Raw genomic sequence first — 18,146 nt, 5'->3', positions numbered from 1 at the left:
TGTAGTTGAGTCTATTAAATTTATGGTAAGATGGGAAAAAATCAACTACACTTTGGTGATTGGTATAAGGCGGGAACAAATATCAATTTCTTCTTATGTCAACCCCCCCTCCCCCCTCCCTTCGAAATTTCCAAAATCCCAGAGGGGGAAATAAATAAAGTTTGAAGTAATTTATGTAAATTTCGATAAAAAAAATAACAATATCTGGATGATTACAACATCAAAAAACCAATTTAAGAAGATGGGAGTTATTTCACTTTTTGTTTTCTTGATTTTATTGAATTACTTATTCGATATATATAAAAATGGAGGCGTTTTCTTTGTAACAACATCACGTATGAATGGTCGGTCGAAATGAAGTGAAATTTGGAATCCGAGGGTTTTTTGGGTCAGAGATGGTTTGTATAACAGTTTCAAGAATCTCATTTTTTATGGAAGGTGGTCCCAATGCAAATTCAACTTTATTTGTTAGAATCGAATCACGAGCACGATGAATTTAAGGACGTGTAGATTAAATCAAACATTTATTACGATTTATACATAAGAAGGTAAAACGAAGTTTACCGGGTCAGCTAGTTCGATATAAAATTACTTGATTTATAGGTTTTGTGCAACGGTATAGTTTGCAATTAAGTTGCATACAAGCTTCCGTGCAATAACTTCCAATTAATTTATTTTTCGCATTATTTTTTATTGTCCCCCCTCACGATGTTCCAACTCCGAGTGACAAAAAAGGATTTGAAATTTGTTCCGGCCTAATAGGCTGAAATAATTGAAACAACAGTCGTCTTTTTTCTCCGTGAAATGGCTTGGTTTCAATTTTGCTTAGTTTTTTTTAACTGATATTTTGTATACCATTGATAACTGTTTACCAAATCGAGCGCTGAGGTGGTCTAGCGGAAAGGCTGGCGTGAGTCTATTAAGCCTAGGCTTACCAGAATAAAATTTCGGAAAGTAGGACAAAACTCTCAAAATACTATGAAAAAGTAGGATGTTTTTCAATCTGAAGTAGGACGAAAAGTAGGGCGCTTTATTTTGTGATTTTTATTACGAAAAAGTTTTTACATAAATTTTTAATAACATAAGATGATATCACAACAAATTAAGATCAAAAACGTTTCCTAAACATTTTTATGTTATTCTGTTATTTTAAAGCCCCAGCCCGTGGTCTAGATGATAGCCTTCAATTCTTCTAAGCCAGCGGGCATGAGGTCGAATCCCGGTCACGGCATACATTTTATTTATTCATTATAATTAAGTCCATCGAACATAAATGTTTAAATGAATAGTACAGTTTCTGTGGGTAGATGGTTTTAGCATTTGTAAGGTGCTAGCAATCGTATTCTCGAAAAATGTACGCTTAGAGTTAAGAAAAAAGGAATCTTCGAGGAAAATTCAAGTTTCATTGAGATCTTGTATTCTTGTTTTGGAGCATACATCTCTAAAGAGCCGATTTTTTCTAGCTACTCATCATTTTTCAACAATTTCCAAAAATGTAGGACTTGAAATATTTTCTCCCAAATAATGTGTTAACTCGCGAGAACCGCGGAAGATAAACGTGATTGTGGCAAAAAACCGTGTAAATTAAGAAAAAACTAAGCAAAATCAATTCGTGTAACAACATTTTAGTGTCCTTTCTATGAACAACTTTGACTGATGGTGTACGAATAAGTTTGGCTATGCAATTAAGCATTTTTTAGAGAGTTTAAAAAATGTCCCGCTTTTTTCGGCTGTGTCCCGCTTTTTTGTCGTGAAAAGTCCCGCTTTTTTCTGAAAGTATCTGGCAAGCCTAGCCTACAGGTTAGTATGTATATACATACATTGATAACTGTTTAAAAAAAATAATAATAAATGACAATAGTGCTAAAATGTCTTTCAAACTTTTGTTCGAATTTCACAATCATTTGCATCATTTCATTATTATTTTTAAGGAAAATTTGAAAAAACGGCAATACATAAATCATTCAAAACAAAAATAATGATATACATAAAAAAAATCAAAACCATAATACTTCTCTTCGCTCCATCTTAAAGAAACATAAAACCACACTACCTGTTGTGAGGAAGTGATGCAAAAAAAAGTTATACTGAAAACTATGTGTTCAGTTCAAGGTTTTGCTCTCACTCGTAGATAGGTTGGTTTGGTTGGTACCTGTTACATATTTTTGCCAGGTTTGTCTGCTGGCTGATTGTGTTTTGTTTCGTGCGCTGAAATTGCTGTGCGGAGAGGTGCTTTATTATCTGTGCTCCCTGCTCGGGCTCGGGATGATTATGAGCTGTCGACCCCGACTTGGTACGTATACCAACACTATACAGTCTCTGAATTATATTAGCATCTCAAATATAGCCCCGGCTCTGGAATACAATGGGCACTGAATATATATTTTAGAAAATATTACTTGGGAGCCGAAATATATTAGGTCGAGAATGAAAGAGCTGATTTCGATCTGTATCAAACAAGTATCCAGGAGATAGAGGCTTTACATAACTACGAATTATGAAAGTAAAATTACTTTCAAAATATCTCTAAAAAATATAACAATTTGAAAATTACAAATGAACTATTTTGAACATTTAACAACACAAATTGAATTATCAGAACTTATACCAACATCACCAACACATATCAGTGACTTGATAATCATGAAAGAGTTCCGAGTTATGTGCTGATGCCGTTAATCATTTGCCAACAGAGACAGTACGAGCAACAAATAATAATATGTGGGTAGAGGACTGAATTGGGAGCTAGAACTTTTGTGCAAGTACTGCACATAGGGGAAAACTGTACAAGACGCACCAGTTAAGCATAATCGCTTAATACAGCAATAGCAATCATCTAAGAACCAAATTGAAAGTTTACGATGATTCAAGAATCAGATTTATGTATTATCATAAAGAAAAAATATGTTAAGAACACGATTTTGATTATATTTCTGTAAAAAACCTAAACAGCCAGAATATAAACCGCATGGTAGAACGCCAAAACAAGTGGACAGAACGCACCATATGAAAAGGGTGGCGAGAAAAGTACAATGATTTTAGGAAATGTTATAATTAAAACATCAAATGTTTAGTTACACAATCATCGTATTTTTGTAAACCAACCATACTTTGGCAAAAAATCATTTATTATTGCTAAACTTATCGACAATTTCGCTTCTCAAAATACACTTTTTGATATCCTTATAGTTAAAACACCTTCAGGTAGGCAACGAAATTTAATTTCTTGACTGATTTCGCGGCAAACATGGCGGCGGATATCTTTTTCGAGTCGAATATTGGTGCATCTTTTTAACTCGAACAAGGACGAAATTTGTTAGAATTATGCATTCATTATGCATTGTTTCGAAGAACTTAGATCGTTTTAATGAACTTTTTATATAAAAAATGATGAAAAACCTTGTATGCTACAATAAAAAATAAGAAAAACACAATTAGAAGCCATATGTTAGTGTATTTTTGAGAAACATTGGCATGGGCCATCTAACCCCGCTGGTGCGTCTTGTACAGTTTTCCCCTACCCAAGTCTCAGCAACTGAAATCTCAGTTCAAGTTGCCGAGTGTGGACGAAGCGTAAACTAATTTATCAGCACATAATCAGAATTTGTGTAGAGAAAGGTTCCATCTGGAAATGCTCTATGCATGATCAGGGATGCCAGCTAGTCAAACTTGCAATTTTATACATACACTAGCAGACCCGGTAAACTTCGTCTTACCATGTTAAACTTGACGTCCATTTTCCATATTTTCGTCGCTGTTTGATTTTAAAAAGGATCAAATCTTGAGTTGTTAATCGTCTCGCTTTCGTGAACATGTCCTAGTTTTTTTTCACATACCTTTCCTTTCCGTTTGATTCGGATGCTTTGAATTTTGCCAAATGGTCAGGTATCAGCTTTCTGTTGCAAATTTGATTTTTTCAGCACTCCACGTAAGTTACGTAGCCATCAAACTTCATGCTAAGAATAATCCACTCTTTGTAACTTGTTCCATAAATCGCTATATGTTGATAATATCTATGTTTCTTACGGGTTGAAATCAAAATCAAAAGTTTCTCGTTAATTGTAATTTATTGCACATGAAATTTTATGGAAAAAGAATTTTGAATATCGGGAAAATTTTTGGAGTCTTTGCCCAATAATCCCATTTATTGATGCAAGTGAAAACACATAGCTCTTTTTCAGATGCGTCAGTGTAAAGACTTTAAAATGAATTTAATACTTGTTCCTGTTCGTCTTTGTTATCAACTTTCATTGATATATATGCAGTTTTTCTCTAGAATAAAATACTGCTTGGTACCTCAATTTAACTGAATACTGTTTAACCAAAAGACTTTCATTCACAAACACATTTAATAATTTTAATATCCGCTTCAGATTCAACATTTGCAATACCCTTTCAGACCGTCTTGGAGAAAAAATTCTTAAAACGTATATGTTTCATGGCTAAAAGGTGCGTTGCCACTGGTTTCCCCGTGTGAAATGACAGGAGTTAATACTGTTTTCAACACTTTCATGCCATAATAAAGCCATCAAAAAAAATTCGGCTTCTGCTATCAAAAAAAAATATGCTTCTGGAATATCAATCACAAAAAAACTTTTCAACAAAAAGGGGATCGAAAGTCTCTTCTATGTGGCCAAAATATGTTTAACAAAAACACTCGTTTATGTTAAGTACGTACTTGAATTGTGTGTAAACAAACAGTGAACCTGTAAACAGTTTTTCGGTGAATGATTCAAAAAAAAGTTGAGTTTGTTTATTTATTAGTCAGATTGTTTATTTGGACCCAACGGTTTATAAATGAAGAAATAATGTATACCTTTTTTGTAAATGTTGAACGTTTGCACTTTCTCTAGTGTACCTTTTAACTGAAATTTTTTATTATTTTATTGATGACTTTCAGTTATGCTTGCAAAAAATTAAAAAGTTTTTAGCATGCGGCCTTTGAGTAAAAATCAATCCCACATAATCCATTTTAAAAGACAGGCTCTTGTTCAGTTAATGTGTCTGTTCATTTTCAACGGATTTCGTTATTGTCTGAAAATTTCAAGGCGCTTGATACATCTTCAGTCACTTTTGTGCATGTTCGAAAAATGTTTCTCGGCGTATCGGATTATGCAATAGTATATACATCTTCCAACTTCCTTTTTTTTTCAAACTTCCGCAAAGAGTCATACCGTTATTTCATATGCATCAGTGCCAAACTCATATTTTTCAGACAACAATTCTTTCTTTAATTAACACGAACTTGAAATAGTTTGATTTTTTTAGTTCGTTTACGTGGTTTCAATTCGTTCGACAAAATATCAATCTGGGTCACATCAAGGCGTCATTCATTACCATGGGCTGTAGAAATGAGCTAGGAATCAAGAAAAAAACACATCTAGGCTTCATATCGCTACCACGTGCGTTGAAAGTATACCTGGTTGAGAAATAGGCGCCCAAATATTCCCACTAATCAGTATGCTATGCCATGGTTTCTATCCTCTCTCGACGTTTGCTCGCGACGCCTCGACCATGGAGACGAAAAACAAACCGCCCGGCGCCCAAAAGAAAACTTTTTTTCTAAAAAATGGAAGCCATGACTTTTATTTCATTCGAATAAGTACAAATTTAATTATTACTGACAATTGATGCGACTTTTTGCTATTTTTATTCGATATAAACCGATTCGCATGTCTCCAGAATATTCTAAAAATAATTTCATTAGAATCGTTTGGGTCGTTTCGGAGGAGTAGTACTACAAACACCGTTACAAGAGAATTTTATATAATAGATATTTTAGCTATAGATTAAATTTCTATTTCGCTGATGCACTATGGGGCACCCACATACAAGGAGCCGCTAAAAATATATTTTTGCATTTTATGAACTTTTTTGAAGTTGATATAAATTGTATGCATTTAACAACCAATTTACACTATTTTCAGCTCTGGTTTTGCATAGATGCTCAGATATAGGAATAGGAACATTAACTCTTCAAAATGTATAGTGTAGTTTCGAAACAATACTAACTTAAATCAAGTTATCTCGGAAACGCGTGGATAACTTTGAGTTGTGTGTTCACTAAAAAAAATTGAGGGAGTTTATTTTTTATTTCTTGAAGCAAGTAGTTTTACATAATACATAGGGGAAAGTGGAGTATCTTGGGCCACTTTTTTTCTATGCTACATAACTTCTTTATTATAAAAGATAAAATGAAATAAATATATGGAATGGTTTTTTACATTTTAAAGGTATCATTAGGAATTTTTATTCTGACTGTTTTAAAAAAAAAATTTTTTTTTTGGATTTTGGAAAACTGTGGGAAAACGTGGGCCACCAAATCCAAATTGACAAGATAACGTGCAAAGATTATGAGTTGACCCAAAACTGAAATTTCATAATTCATTTAGTTATTTCAAAACAATTTCAGATGAGGAAATAAAAAAGAGAGTTGGGTATGATCTAATAGTTCCTTATTCCTAGTTCGCGAACGTTCCGGAAAAAATCTTTGAATAGGATTTTTGTTCGTCTCTATCGCATACGGGCTTGTGATATAGCTCAGTTGGCAAGTCTGTTGTCTCCTGAGCCGATGTCCGCGAGTTCGAGCCCAAGAGTAAACATCGAACACAGTTGTACCGGATAGTTTTTCAATAACAATCCGCCAACTGCAACGTTGATAAAGTCGCGAATGCCATAAAGATGGTAAAACGACTATAATCGAAACAAAAAAACAAAAAAAAGTCTCTATCGCATTTAAAAAAATGGACAAAATATTTTTCTCAACTCTTTATTTGGCATAAGAAAACTTTACAGACAGGAAAAGCGCATTTCAAGTTCATAATGTGTATAAAAACACCAAAATATAGGTGGCCCAAGATACCCCACAAAATATGGCCCACGATTCCCCACAAGCTATGATTTGCAAATTGGTTGGGTTTGTGTGACCTAATTAAGTATTTAATTAAGTACATTTTTCTAGGTTCGTTAAATAAAAGAAGCATATGATATGCATAATAGACTGGCCCACAACGAAAAAAGTCATTATATTCCACGCGGCATCCCCTAAATTTGTGCATTTAGGTGAAAAAATGACTTTCTGAAAGTTTCAGATCATTTGGAAGAAGCACGAGCTGGCGCAAAGAACTTGAAATTTGTATGGAGATTTTTGGCAAAATGTATGAAAAATCGACATACTTTCACTCTTGGTGTTCGGAAATATGTTATCAGTACGCTAGAAAGCTCAGAATTTCAGGAATTGTAGTTCAAACAATGACAAATAAGTTTGTAGAAGATTTTGACGCGATACGAGTTGACTGTGATAAGTTATCCGCAATTTAATGTGTGATTTTTTTCGCATTTCTTTGATATATTGTAAATGGATTATGAGCTAATAATCGCACTAACTTGATCGCATCGTCACACAATGAGAATAAAAAATAGAAAGTTTGTGATCTTTCTTTTAACTTTTGCAGATATTTGTTATAAAATAAGCTACAACTTTGCCTAGGAGACAAACTTTCTATCTGTTATTCTCATTGTGGGACAATGCGATCAAGTTAGTACTAATAATCCACATATACCTACACCGTTCACGATATATTGATCAAACGCGAAAAAAATCACATATTCAATTGCAAATAACTCATCACAGTCAACTCGTATCGCGTCAAAATCTTCTACAAACTTGTTTGTTATTGTTTGAACTACAATTCCTGAAATTCTGAGCTTTCTAGCATACTGGTAACATATTTTAGAACACAAAGAGTGAAAGAATGTCGATTTTTCATACATTTTGCTGAAAATCTCCATACAAATTTCAAGTCCTTTGCGCCAGCTCGTGCTTCTTCCAAATGACCTGAAACTTTCAGAAAGTCATTTTTTCACTTAAATGCACCAATCTAGGGGGTGCCGCATTGAAAAAAAAAGTTGTAAAAATCATCCCATACAAATTTGGGCCAGTCTAATGCATAAGTCAACAACATATAAAAAAAACCCGATTTAATACACTTATCAGTGGATTGGAGGCTTTCTTACAGAGTGTCAATTATCTTTGGAAATAAATGACACAATAATGGATTCCTTATTTCTGAATTATACATTATTAACCTATAAAAAAGATTATGATTAAAGAAAATCGATAGCAAAAATTACTAAACTCAATATAAAAGGATAAGCGAACTGATATTCAACGAGTTCATTTATAATCAAAATATTTCAAACTGTTCAAGTTTGAGAGCCACATTTTTCGACGCTCATTAGTGGTCATGGGGCTAGCCTCCTAAACTCTCATGCTAGATGGCGTGGGATCGATTCTCGGCTGTTTGATGAACTTTTTGTCAAATTTTCGATCGCCTCCGTAATTAATTTAGCGATTGCTGGCTACTGCTGCTGAGCTAATGGCTACCTTTTTTGGAGCCAACGTAAGCATGATATGTTCTATGGAAAAGAAAAATTTTAAACAATTTTGTTTTTTTTGGTTTTGAGATATGACCTACAGGAAAAAAAATCCAATTTTTTGATACTAAATTCATCAAAATCGTTAAACTTAGAATAGGAGTTAATGTGGTAAGAACGTTTCAATGGTACATACAAATTCATAACTCGTCGAGCTGAGTCGATTGGTATATATAAAGTGGGGTGTCTAAATTTTTACACTTTTTTGTTAGCTATGTTTAAATGCAAAATATTTCAAAAAGAAGCTCAAAAAAGCATTTAAACTATGTATTTGGAACTAATGAAGCATTTCATTTATAGGAGAAAAATTGATTTGAATATTATTGGATCTGAAGTAAATTTATTAGAATTTTCTAAGTCTGATATATGTAAACGATAAGTGTTTACACAGCAAATTTTATTTTGCTGGAAACCAGCGAAATTTTTCTGGAATTTGTCCCGCTGGCTTTCCATCAAAATTTTCAGCATTTTCAATTGCTGGAAAATCCAGCAAATTAAAATACTGAAAATCCAGCAATTAGGTTTTAAATTTAAACCCCCATCGTAGTCATATTTATGAAAAGTATTGTGTTTGTTAATTTTTCTTGAGTGACATTAATTTTAGTTTTTAAAACAAAATTTAAAAAAATCTGCCAGTGGGTCACCGCCATTCGCCAAGTATTGGACATCATGCTCCATCTGAGACAAAAAAAAATTAGTTTCTTAAACGATATATATGTACTTTATCTCTTCGATATAAATATACCTTTGGTTTCAATGCTTCATCGCTGGAATATGGGGTCAAACAATTCGCGTGCAACGAAAATAATGAGCAGAAACACATTCGATTGTGACAGATCGATTGCTGGTTTTTCAGCAATGAAGATGAAGTGCTAGAAAAATCAGCAAGAAGGAGAATGTTTGCTGATTTTCAGCAAAATTTGGACTTTTCCAGCATTTTCTTTTTTGCTTGAAATCGAGGCAAAAATTTACTGTGTATGATAATGATCTGAAAAATTGTACTTTGATAATATAAAGCTACGAACTGGTATACGACAAATATCATTACAATGAAGTTAATTTTTGACTTTTTGCCGCCTCAAACCTCATAATGAGACGGTTCACACTGGATTTACAAAAAATCTTATTTTAAACGTTACTTCTTAAACGATTTTTTAAAACGATTTTCTTGAAATAAGACGATTTTCAAACATGTCAAAAATGGGTCCTAGTCCCGTTTTTTTTTTTTTTTTCAAACTAGTCAGTTGATTCTGCCGTAGCCTCTTGATAGAATCATTTACCGGAATGGCCACTTAGAGACTCTGGGGAAGTTCAGTAACAACCGTGGCAGAAAACAATTTGTAATACAAATCAGCTTCCCGATTTCATTCAAATCACCTTAGAATGGTCTTTCAGGTTGGAAATGATCGACGTACAGTCCAAGTTGACCATTTCACTTGAAAAAAGCGACGAATTTAGGATTTTTTTTTTTCAATAATTTCTTTTAAATGTTCGGTTCAAAAAGTGGTCAACTTAAATTCACCGTATTGTTTCTAATCATTCATATAAAAAACCTAAACACTCTTCATTTTGTAGGTGTATGTGTGTAACTAGGAAACTAAGAAGAATGGCTAGCGCTTTCAAGCATATCACCCCAAAATTCGGCCGAAAGCCGATTGGCCGGACGATGTTAGGCCAAATGTCATTAGGCTGAATGAGTTAAAAGGCCGACGGATGTTCGGCCAAATAAGACAATAGGCGGCATGGGACATCAGGCCGAAGTTTATTTGGCTGGATATTATTTAGCCGAATGTATGTTAGGCCGAATGGTCAGAAGGCCGAATGGTCGAAAGGCCGAATGGTTGTTAGGCCGAATGGTCGTTTGGTCGAATATTCATCGGGCCGAATGATCATCAGGCCGAATGGATACAAGGCCAGATTAGACTATTCGGCTTTGCGATTATTCGGCCTATCGTCCATTCGGCTCAACAGCCATTCAGCCTAGCAACCATTTCGCCAGTTAATTCAGTAAGATTTCTTATAGACCTAGCAACTATTCATAACGATCATTCAACCTGACAACCATTCGGCCTTAAGACCCTTGCGACCATTTGGCCAAATTACCATTCAGCCTAACGACCATTCGGCCTTATAACCATTCGGCCGAACATCCTTTCAGCTTTGCGACCTTCCGGCCTAACAGCCTAAAAGCGTGGTAATGGACGACGAAAACTACGCCAAGGCAGACTTCAGACAGCTTCCTGGACAAAAGTATTATACAGCAACTGGAAGGGTAAAGGTGGTAGAAATTTTCAAGCATATTAAACTATCAAAGTTTGAAAAGAAATATCTCGTTTGGCAAGCTATCTAACGTTTCATACCATAAGGTTTTATTGACCTCAACTGTTCATTGGTACAGGTTCTTACATAATTTCTGAAACAGTTTGCTGACATGTCTACCAGACAACTCAATGATTCTAAAGGTTACCCTACAAAATAATGAGTAGACCTGTAGGCGTTTTAGCTTTTATACACAACGAAGTATTGAACTCGTTTCACTGCGTTCTGGATACCTGAAAAAAAGTTTTATCGGAAATCTGTATCAGCTTTCAAGAGTTCTCCCGAAGGTTCAAATATGCTAATTATCTACGTCTCTTTAAAAATAAATTATTTGGAACTGAATTTCATCCTTTTAAAATCTGAAATTACTGTGAGAAGTATTCAGACTGTTTAAAAAAAACTTCTTCATGATTTAGGTCAATTGCGCCGCATTCGTTGTAAAACCATTTAGCAACCCTGTAAGTGGTCGCACCCGGTTTGAATTGACTGTGTGGGTAGTAGGTAAGTGCCCTGTTTAAATCTTCTCCGAGTTGCTGCTGCATCGCCGCCGCCATTTGTTAATTGCTCCTGTTTTATTCATAATTTGGATTGAGTGATGATCCATGGGAACCGACTCATTAGCGTGCTAGACTCGAAAAACAAAAACTTTCCTGCGAAAGGCAACAACGTTCGTTCGTTCGTTCTCACATTGAGAGATATACCTACATAGGGAAGGTAAGATTTTGCTCCAGAAAACTGTTCCAATGATTGTCGTCGTCGTCGTCGTTGGCTTGGTCGTGTTGCCCATAAGAAACGTCACGACAAATAAGTTTCTCACAGTCTCTTAACCATCCCATCCATCCATCCATTCGTGGCCGAGAATGATGAAGATGGGTTGACTGACTGACATACGAGGCAAAATGCCCTAGTAGTAGCGTTTATGTTGTGGCCCGGAAAGTGAAGTGCTCAGCTGATTTCCGCACAGATCTGAACCTAAACCTAGACTTCTTACGAGAGAGCTCTTCTAACTAGCTGATGGCGAAATTCGTGTCGCGTGATACCGAGAAATAGTGAGCCAACCCAAACAACCGGGGAAGACGCCACTTCTCGAATACTTATAGTGACAGAAGCGCAGAATCGGATCAGTGAGCCAATAATAACGTCGAAAAACGGTGCGGACCTTGTTTCGTTTTTGTTTTCTGCTGACTTCTAATAGTCAATTATGTTAATCATTTTGCCCTAAAGTGAAGTCAATAAAACCAATCCCGGAACGGAAAGTTCACGGGAAATGTTTTTGCAATAGGAATGCAAAAGACATAAAATGGAAAACGACTATTTACCTGCAATTTCAGTGAATCAATTTGAACTAACGATTTTTAATTTTTTTTTTCTTCTAACTTTTATTCCTCAATATTGTTCAAAAATATTCTAGAACATTCGGATTTGGAAGAATATTTAAGATTTGTGAACGCACATCCATCCATTAAAAATCCAATTTTATTTTTGATAAAAAAAATTTCATACAGATGAACGTTGGATCCATTCTGTTGACAATCTTCATAGCGATAAATAGGGTCGCCAAAACTTCCCCAGCTCGCCCTCTGTTAGTTGATAGTTGGCAACCGCCGTCAGACTTTTCTCGGTACGGATTTGTCACCGGTTGGCCCAAGGAGGTCAGTTTCCGAGAACCTGTGGCAACCGTAACATCGGCAACCGCTTTTACCGGGAATCCATCATCAACAACAACTTGTACTTCAGAAGGCCGAATGCCCGGCGATGACGCGGAAACCTCCAGTCGTTTTGCTGACCACATGTCGCGTTCCGAGAGTTTAGGTTCTCAAAGGTAGGACGTTGTCAGTAGGACGGTCGTGTGAAAAAGGAGTAATTTCCATAATGAGCGCTTGAGCAGTCATACCTTATGTTTGAAACATTTTTGGGAAAATCGATGACGTTTTTTCGTGTTAGGGATGTGTCTGTTTTTCTTGTTCGTTATTTTCTTGAAAAACACTTTAAAAATTAGAAATATGCAAATTTCGAAGTTGGATGTGAACATTCTGATTAGAAATTTAAGACATATTAGACAACTCAGAAACTCAAGTCATTTAAGACATTTTTGACATTTTGGACATTTTAGACGTTTTTGATATTTATGACATTTTTGACATTTTATATGTGTACATCCTAGAAATTTTAGATGTTTTAATATTTTACAAATTTTAAACTGTAAGGAAAGTTATACATTTGAACATTTCAGAAATTTTGCAAATTTGACATTTTTAAAAGTAGAAATATGAGACAGTTTAAACATTTGAGATATTCTAGAGATTTTAAACAATTGAAACGATCTTGACATTTTTGACATTTTTGACATTTTTGACATTTTTGACATTTTTGACATTTTTGACATTTTTGACATTTTTGACATTTTTGACATTTTTGACATTATTGACATTTTTGACATTTTTGACATTTTTGACATTTTGGACATTTTTGACATTTTTGACATTTTTGACATTTTTGACATTTTTGACATTTTTGACATTTTTGACATTTTTGACATTTTTGACATTTTTGACATTTTTGACATTTTTGACATTTTTGACATTTTTGACATTTTTGACATTTTTGACATTTTTGACATTTTTGACATTTTTGACATTTTTGACATTTTTGACATTTTTGACATTTTTGACATTTTTGACATTTTTGACATTCATGACATTTGTGACATTTTTGACATTTTTCGACATTTTTGACATTTTTGACATTTTTGACATTTTTGACATTTTTGACATTTTTGACATTTTTGACATTTTTGACGTTTTTGACATTTTTGACATTTTTGACATTTTTGACATTTTTGACATTTTTGACATTCTTTAAATTTTAGTCATTTTTGACATTGAGAGTTCGTCCTTCTGTGAATGGAAATGAGGTTTTTTTTCACAGAAATCCAAAGTATTGCGGTGTAAACTGATTTAATTGATAAATTGTAACTGTATCTTATCAGCATTAAACGTTTAATCAAATCATGTGTTTCGGATTTTTGTGCACCTACATCTGTGGTCTTTGACCTTGGATATAGCGCCTATACTCGCTCTTGAAAATAAATATTGGAAGAACAGAGAGAAACATTAGTACCATCACAAAATCTTTCAAAATTAAATCTTCCAAACGATTTTGCGGAAGAAGGTTTTTGCCATCGATATAAACAATTGAAAGTATGTGGCTTCAACCACAACCAACCATGACTGACACAGTAACCCGAACAATTCAAATGTGTCGTCATAGCAACGAATCATAATGAAGAAAAAACCTGGAACATGACTGCCAAGTTCCAAGGTGCAACATAATTTTAAGAATCCTTTTATTTGTACGTCTCTTTATACATCAATGAACAGTAATTAAGAATTTTCCAGATTTAAGAATTCTCAGGTAGAAAATCTCGGATAGGAACATCAGTTCAGAATAAATTAATAAGAAGGATCATGGAACGAACTCACCAATTGTTGAAGTAGAAAGTGTGTTTGCTCTTACAGCTTATCATTCAACGATGTCAACTGCTGGAGGTGGATGAAATCAACGGAGAATCTGGTCGTGCAGACACAATGAAACATACCAATTATTGATCACTATGCTTCATCCATTAATCCCAAAAAAATTCACAATTTTACAATGACAAACTACTTACACTTCAAAATTTATTTCCACCGCGACAGAGCGAAAAAACACGTGCGATACCTACAAGCCATCGTCTACTTCGAACCTTATTTGGAGAATTTTCTGTGGATCTAGTAAATTACTAAACTGCGTTAAATGAAATTGAATTTGACCAATTTTCATCCTGGATGTGAGTTTGAAGTTAATTTATCGAAAATGGGTCCATTTTTTGACACTTAATTCAAAGGTTATATGAATCATTAAATGTGAAAACTATACATTTTTGAACGCATTGAATCATCCTTTTCAAGAAACACTGAAAGTTTTTGCTGTGTAGGAGTTATTCGAAAATTTCGACTCTCAGGACTGCGTGAAATGTGTCTAAAGTGGATTCATTAATTTTCCTCAATATTTTCCCATCGCTTGAATACTTAATAATTTAGTCTGGTGATAACACTACATCCGCCTTTAATAGTTGTTCTATTATCAATAACAATGTAATTCATCAGCGCCTGACTCGGTTCTAATTAAAGACAAAAATTTGTTGCCAACGATCAGAATAATTCCCAGGATGACATTAAAAAAAACTTACCCGAACGAAAATGTTCAACCGCCACCGGAAGTAATTGATAATAAATGCACATTTTTAATCGTGTGATTTTTCGGTTCAAACTGGATTAACAAAAGTGAAATCGCCTGCACCTGCTCATGAAATTACACAACCCAGAACCTAGGTACCTGTACCTGTACATTGTGCATACCTTCTCGCTGCATAGCTCACAAAGTTCTCACGCACCCTTCTCATAATTCTTTCCCTTTTTTTTTTTTTGCTTTTTTGCTTCTTCAGAGCTCCATTCGCCGATCCATTTGACCCAGTAGAGATGTCGACGCTGTTCCCTACTTTGGCCAACGGTCACCTTGGCTTCACGGTCTTTGGCGATGCCGTGTACATGGACGGGTTGTTCAACGGCCATCGGGGACTGAGCCATCGAGCCAGGATCGCAAACGTGGCCAATCTACGGCTTCAGCTGGAAGAGGAGGGCACCTCAGCTGCTGGGAACCTAACGTCAAGCAGGGATGGATTCCGGATGGATTTTCGTACCGGCACGTTTTGTGTCGATTATCGAGGACCTAATAATAGCTTTAGGGTTACCCAGCGCATCTATCCACATCAATCCTTCGATCGTGCGATCGTCAATCAATTCGAGATCATGCGGCTGGACGGTGATGGTATGTATCACTACTATGAGAACGTGTCGCCTAGATAAAGCTTTTAGACACAAAAAATTTCACACTCACCTACAATGATGATAATATTAATAACACAAAACCAACGGAAGAAAGAGAAAGCAATTGTTTAGACATATTTTTTCAAATTTTTAAAAACATTTTTTTTGAAAAAAAAAGTGGAAATTTTTACAACTTTTACAAAAAAAATTATTTGAAAATATACAGTCAATCGCAAAATTGATCGTATACACATGGTTTACCAACTCTTTTCAATTATTTGGTGTGAAAAAATAGTTCAACAATTATGATTTTGATGCACATTGATTGTTAACAGGTTTAACTATTGATCTGATCGCCATGATTTTAAAAAATATGTTTGTTTATTTTATAATTCAAGAAGTTTATAAAATTCCCAAATGAGAGATATGCAAAATTGATCGTACACCTTTTATTTACCCTGAAATATTTTATGTGTAAACAAGACCAATGTGGATAAGTGAAGATTTTTTTTGTCAGTGTGTCATGGCAACACCCAACAGCTACTTGGGCAGTGTTTGTTTTTGTTTATTTGCTGAATTTGAAGAGTTGTGATCAAAATGGCAAAAAGGCGCAAGGAAACGGACATTGCGACGCCATTGTTGATAATAAGTATATGTTGTCGCGGAAAGTCATTGCGGGAAATAGCAGAAGCTGTCGGCAGAAACCCACTCTATAGTTCAGTACATCATAAAAAAGTGTAAATACGAAGGAACCGTGAAAAATCTCGCTGGAAGAGGACGAAAACGCATCTTGACTCCTACAGATGAACGGGTAATTGTGCGAACTCTGAAAAGGAAACCTGAAACAAGTATTCCGAAACTGGCCACTCAAGTCGCTGAGATCATCAGAAGACCTGTCAGCGTAGATACTGTTCAGAGGGTACCGCACAGGAGCGGTTCAAGAGGTCGTGTAGCCCGTAAGAAGCCCTTTATCTCAAAGGTAAATATGAAAAAACACTGGAGTTCGCTAAGGCTTATGTTAATAAGCCTATAGAGTTCTGAAACAAAGTTCTATTTAACGAAGAAACAAAAATAAACCTTTTCGGATCGGATGGATGGCAAATGGTGTGAAAAAATCCTGGAACGGAGCCTCAGCCTAAGAGTTTGGTTTCAACTTCAAAATACGGTGGCTGCAAACAGAAGTTGTGAGGTTCAATGTCGGCCTCTGGACCTGGAACCAAGGAATTCATTGACTAAACGATAGACAAGGTGGGTTATTTGAACATCCTCAAGCGAAATCTGCAGCCTTCCGTGGATAAATTGAGTCTACCTCGTGATTACTACTTCCAACAAGGTAATGGTTCCAAACATAGCGCTATTGTCGTACGGGAATGGTTGATGTATAACACCCCTGAACATTTCAAAACCCCTCTGCAGTCTCCTGATCTGAACCCGATAGAACACCTCTGGTGGGAGGTCAAGAATCGCCTTAAAAATAAAATTCATAGGAACAAGGCAGAACTCAGAACGGCGCTTAGGAGATCTGGGAGAACATTCCATCTAGTGTGACCAAAAACCTCGTTGAATCGATGCCACGACGCTTGCAAGCAGTGCTAGATACCAAAGGTGGTCATACCAAATACTAAACTAGTTGTTTCTTGATATTTGTTACTTGTTATGAATTGAATTTGATTTTTATTTTAAGAAAAACCAGTACTGTACGATCAATTTTGCCATGCTTGAAATGGTGTTTTTTGTTCTTTTTTTTTAAATATGAAGTGACAATGTAAACAATATGTATATTTCTTTTCACAGTTAAAGAGTAAAATGGAGGTATTTTTCAATGGATTAAAGTTGTTCTCAATCAATTACTGTTAAACCCCGAAAAACCCAAAATTGAAGAATGAATAATGGGCGTACGATCAATTTTACGATTGACTGTATGTGTTGATTTTGTAGTTATTTTGCGCAGGGTGATATGACAATCATTGTCCCCTGACCCATCGTTACACAAAATTGTCAATATTTCAGCTGTTTTTCATATTTTCCCCAAAAATAATACTGAATCATGCAATTCGGGATTTTTACTGATGAAATGAAGATTTGCATTATTTTCTGCTGTAAAACTTTAAACTTTTTACTTGTTTTTTTTTGCGCGGTTTTTGTGCTAATTGTTAACCAAAACCTCAACTCTACGGAAAATAAGGCTTTACGTTTCAACAAAACATTTTTCGTGTCGGTTTTCTTTGCGAAACGTTTGTTGGAAAATTTTTGGTCCTGAATTACAGCAACGTGTTTTGATTTTGTAAGGAGGTTTGTACGGAAAAATCCAAATTTTCATTCAAAAGTCACCAGAGATGAACTGAAATTTAAAAAAAACATAACTTTAGGTTTTTGAAATATTTTTTAGTTCTTGCAATACATTTAATGTGAACAAAAACTCAACCTAACTTGTATGATATTCGTTGTCATACAAAAAGTTCAAAATCAAGATTTTTTATTTAAGTGTTTTTGACACCTAATTTTAAAGCTGGTTAGCCGTAG

At 35.0% G+C, this 18,146-nt stretch overlaps 1 protein-coding gene across 8 annotated transcripts in view; it reads left to right on the top strand.

The window, feature by feature from the left end:
• LOC129743766 (protein-glucosylgalactosylhydroxylysine glucosidase-like) overlaps positions 1 to 18,146 on the top strand; it is a 118,120-nt gene that overhangs the window by 59,457 nt on the left and 40,517 nt on the right. For 2 of the 8 annotated variants that reach the window (XM_055735919.1, XM_055735918.1), the window contains one exon: positions 15,242 to 15,624. In XM_055735919.1, coding sequence (XP_055591894.1) covers positions 15,276 to 15,624 — 349 coding nt within the window. In that variant the 5' untranslated portion in view covers positions 15,242 to 15,275. Of the gene's footprint in view, positions 1 to 2,124; positions 2,294 to 11,274; positions 11,470 to 11,682; positions 11,907 to 12,166; positions 12,578 to 15,024; positions 15,129 to 15,241; positions 15,625 to 18,146 lie in introns of those variants that run through there. The other 6 variants (XM_055735913.1, XM_055735914.1, XM_055735916.1 and 3 more) reach the window with 6 other exon arrangements.

This window comes from Uranotaenia lowii, chromosome 2, assembly GCF_029784155.1.
Source record: "Uranotaenia lowii strain MFRU-FL chromosome 2, ASM2978415v1, whole genome shotgun sequence".
NCBI classification, from domain to species: Eukaryota; Metazoa; Arthropoda; class Insecta; order Diptera; family Culicidae; genus Uranotaenia; species Uranotaenia lowii.
Note: the sequence above shows the minus strand (reverse complement) of the source record. Positions and strands in the feature narration are given on the sequence as shown.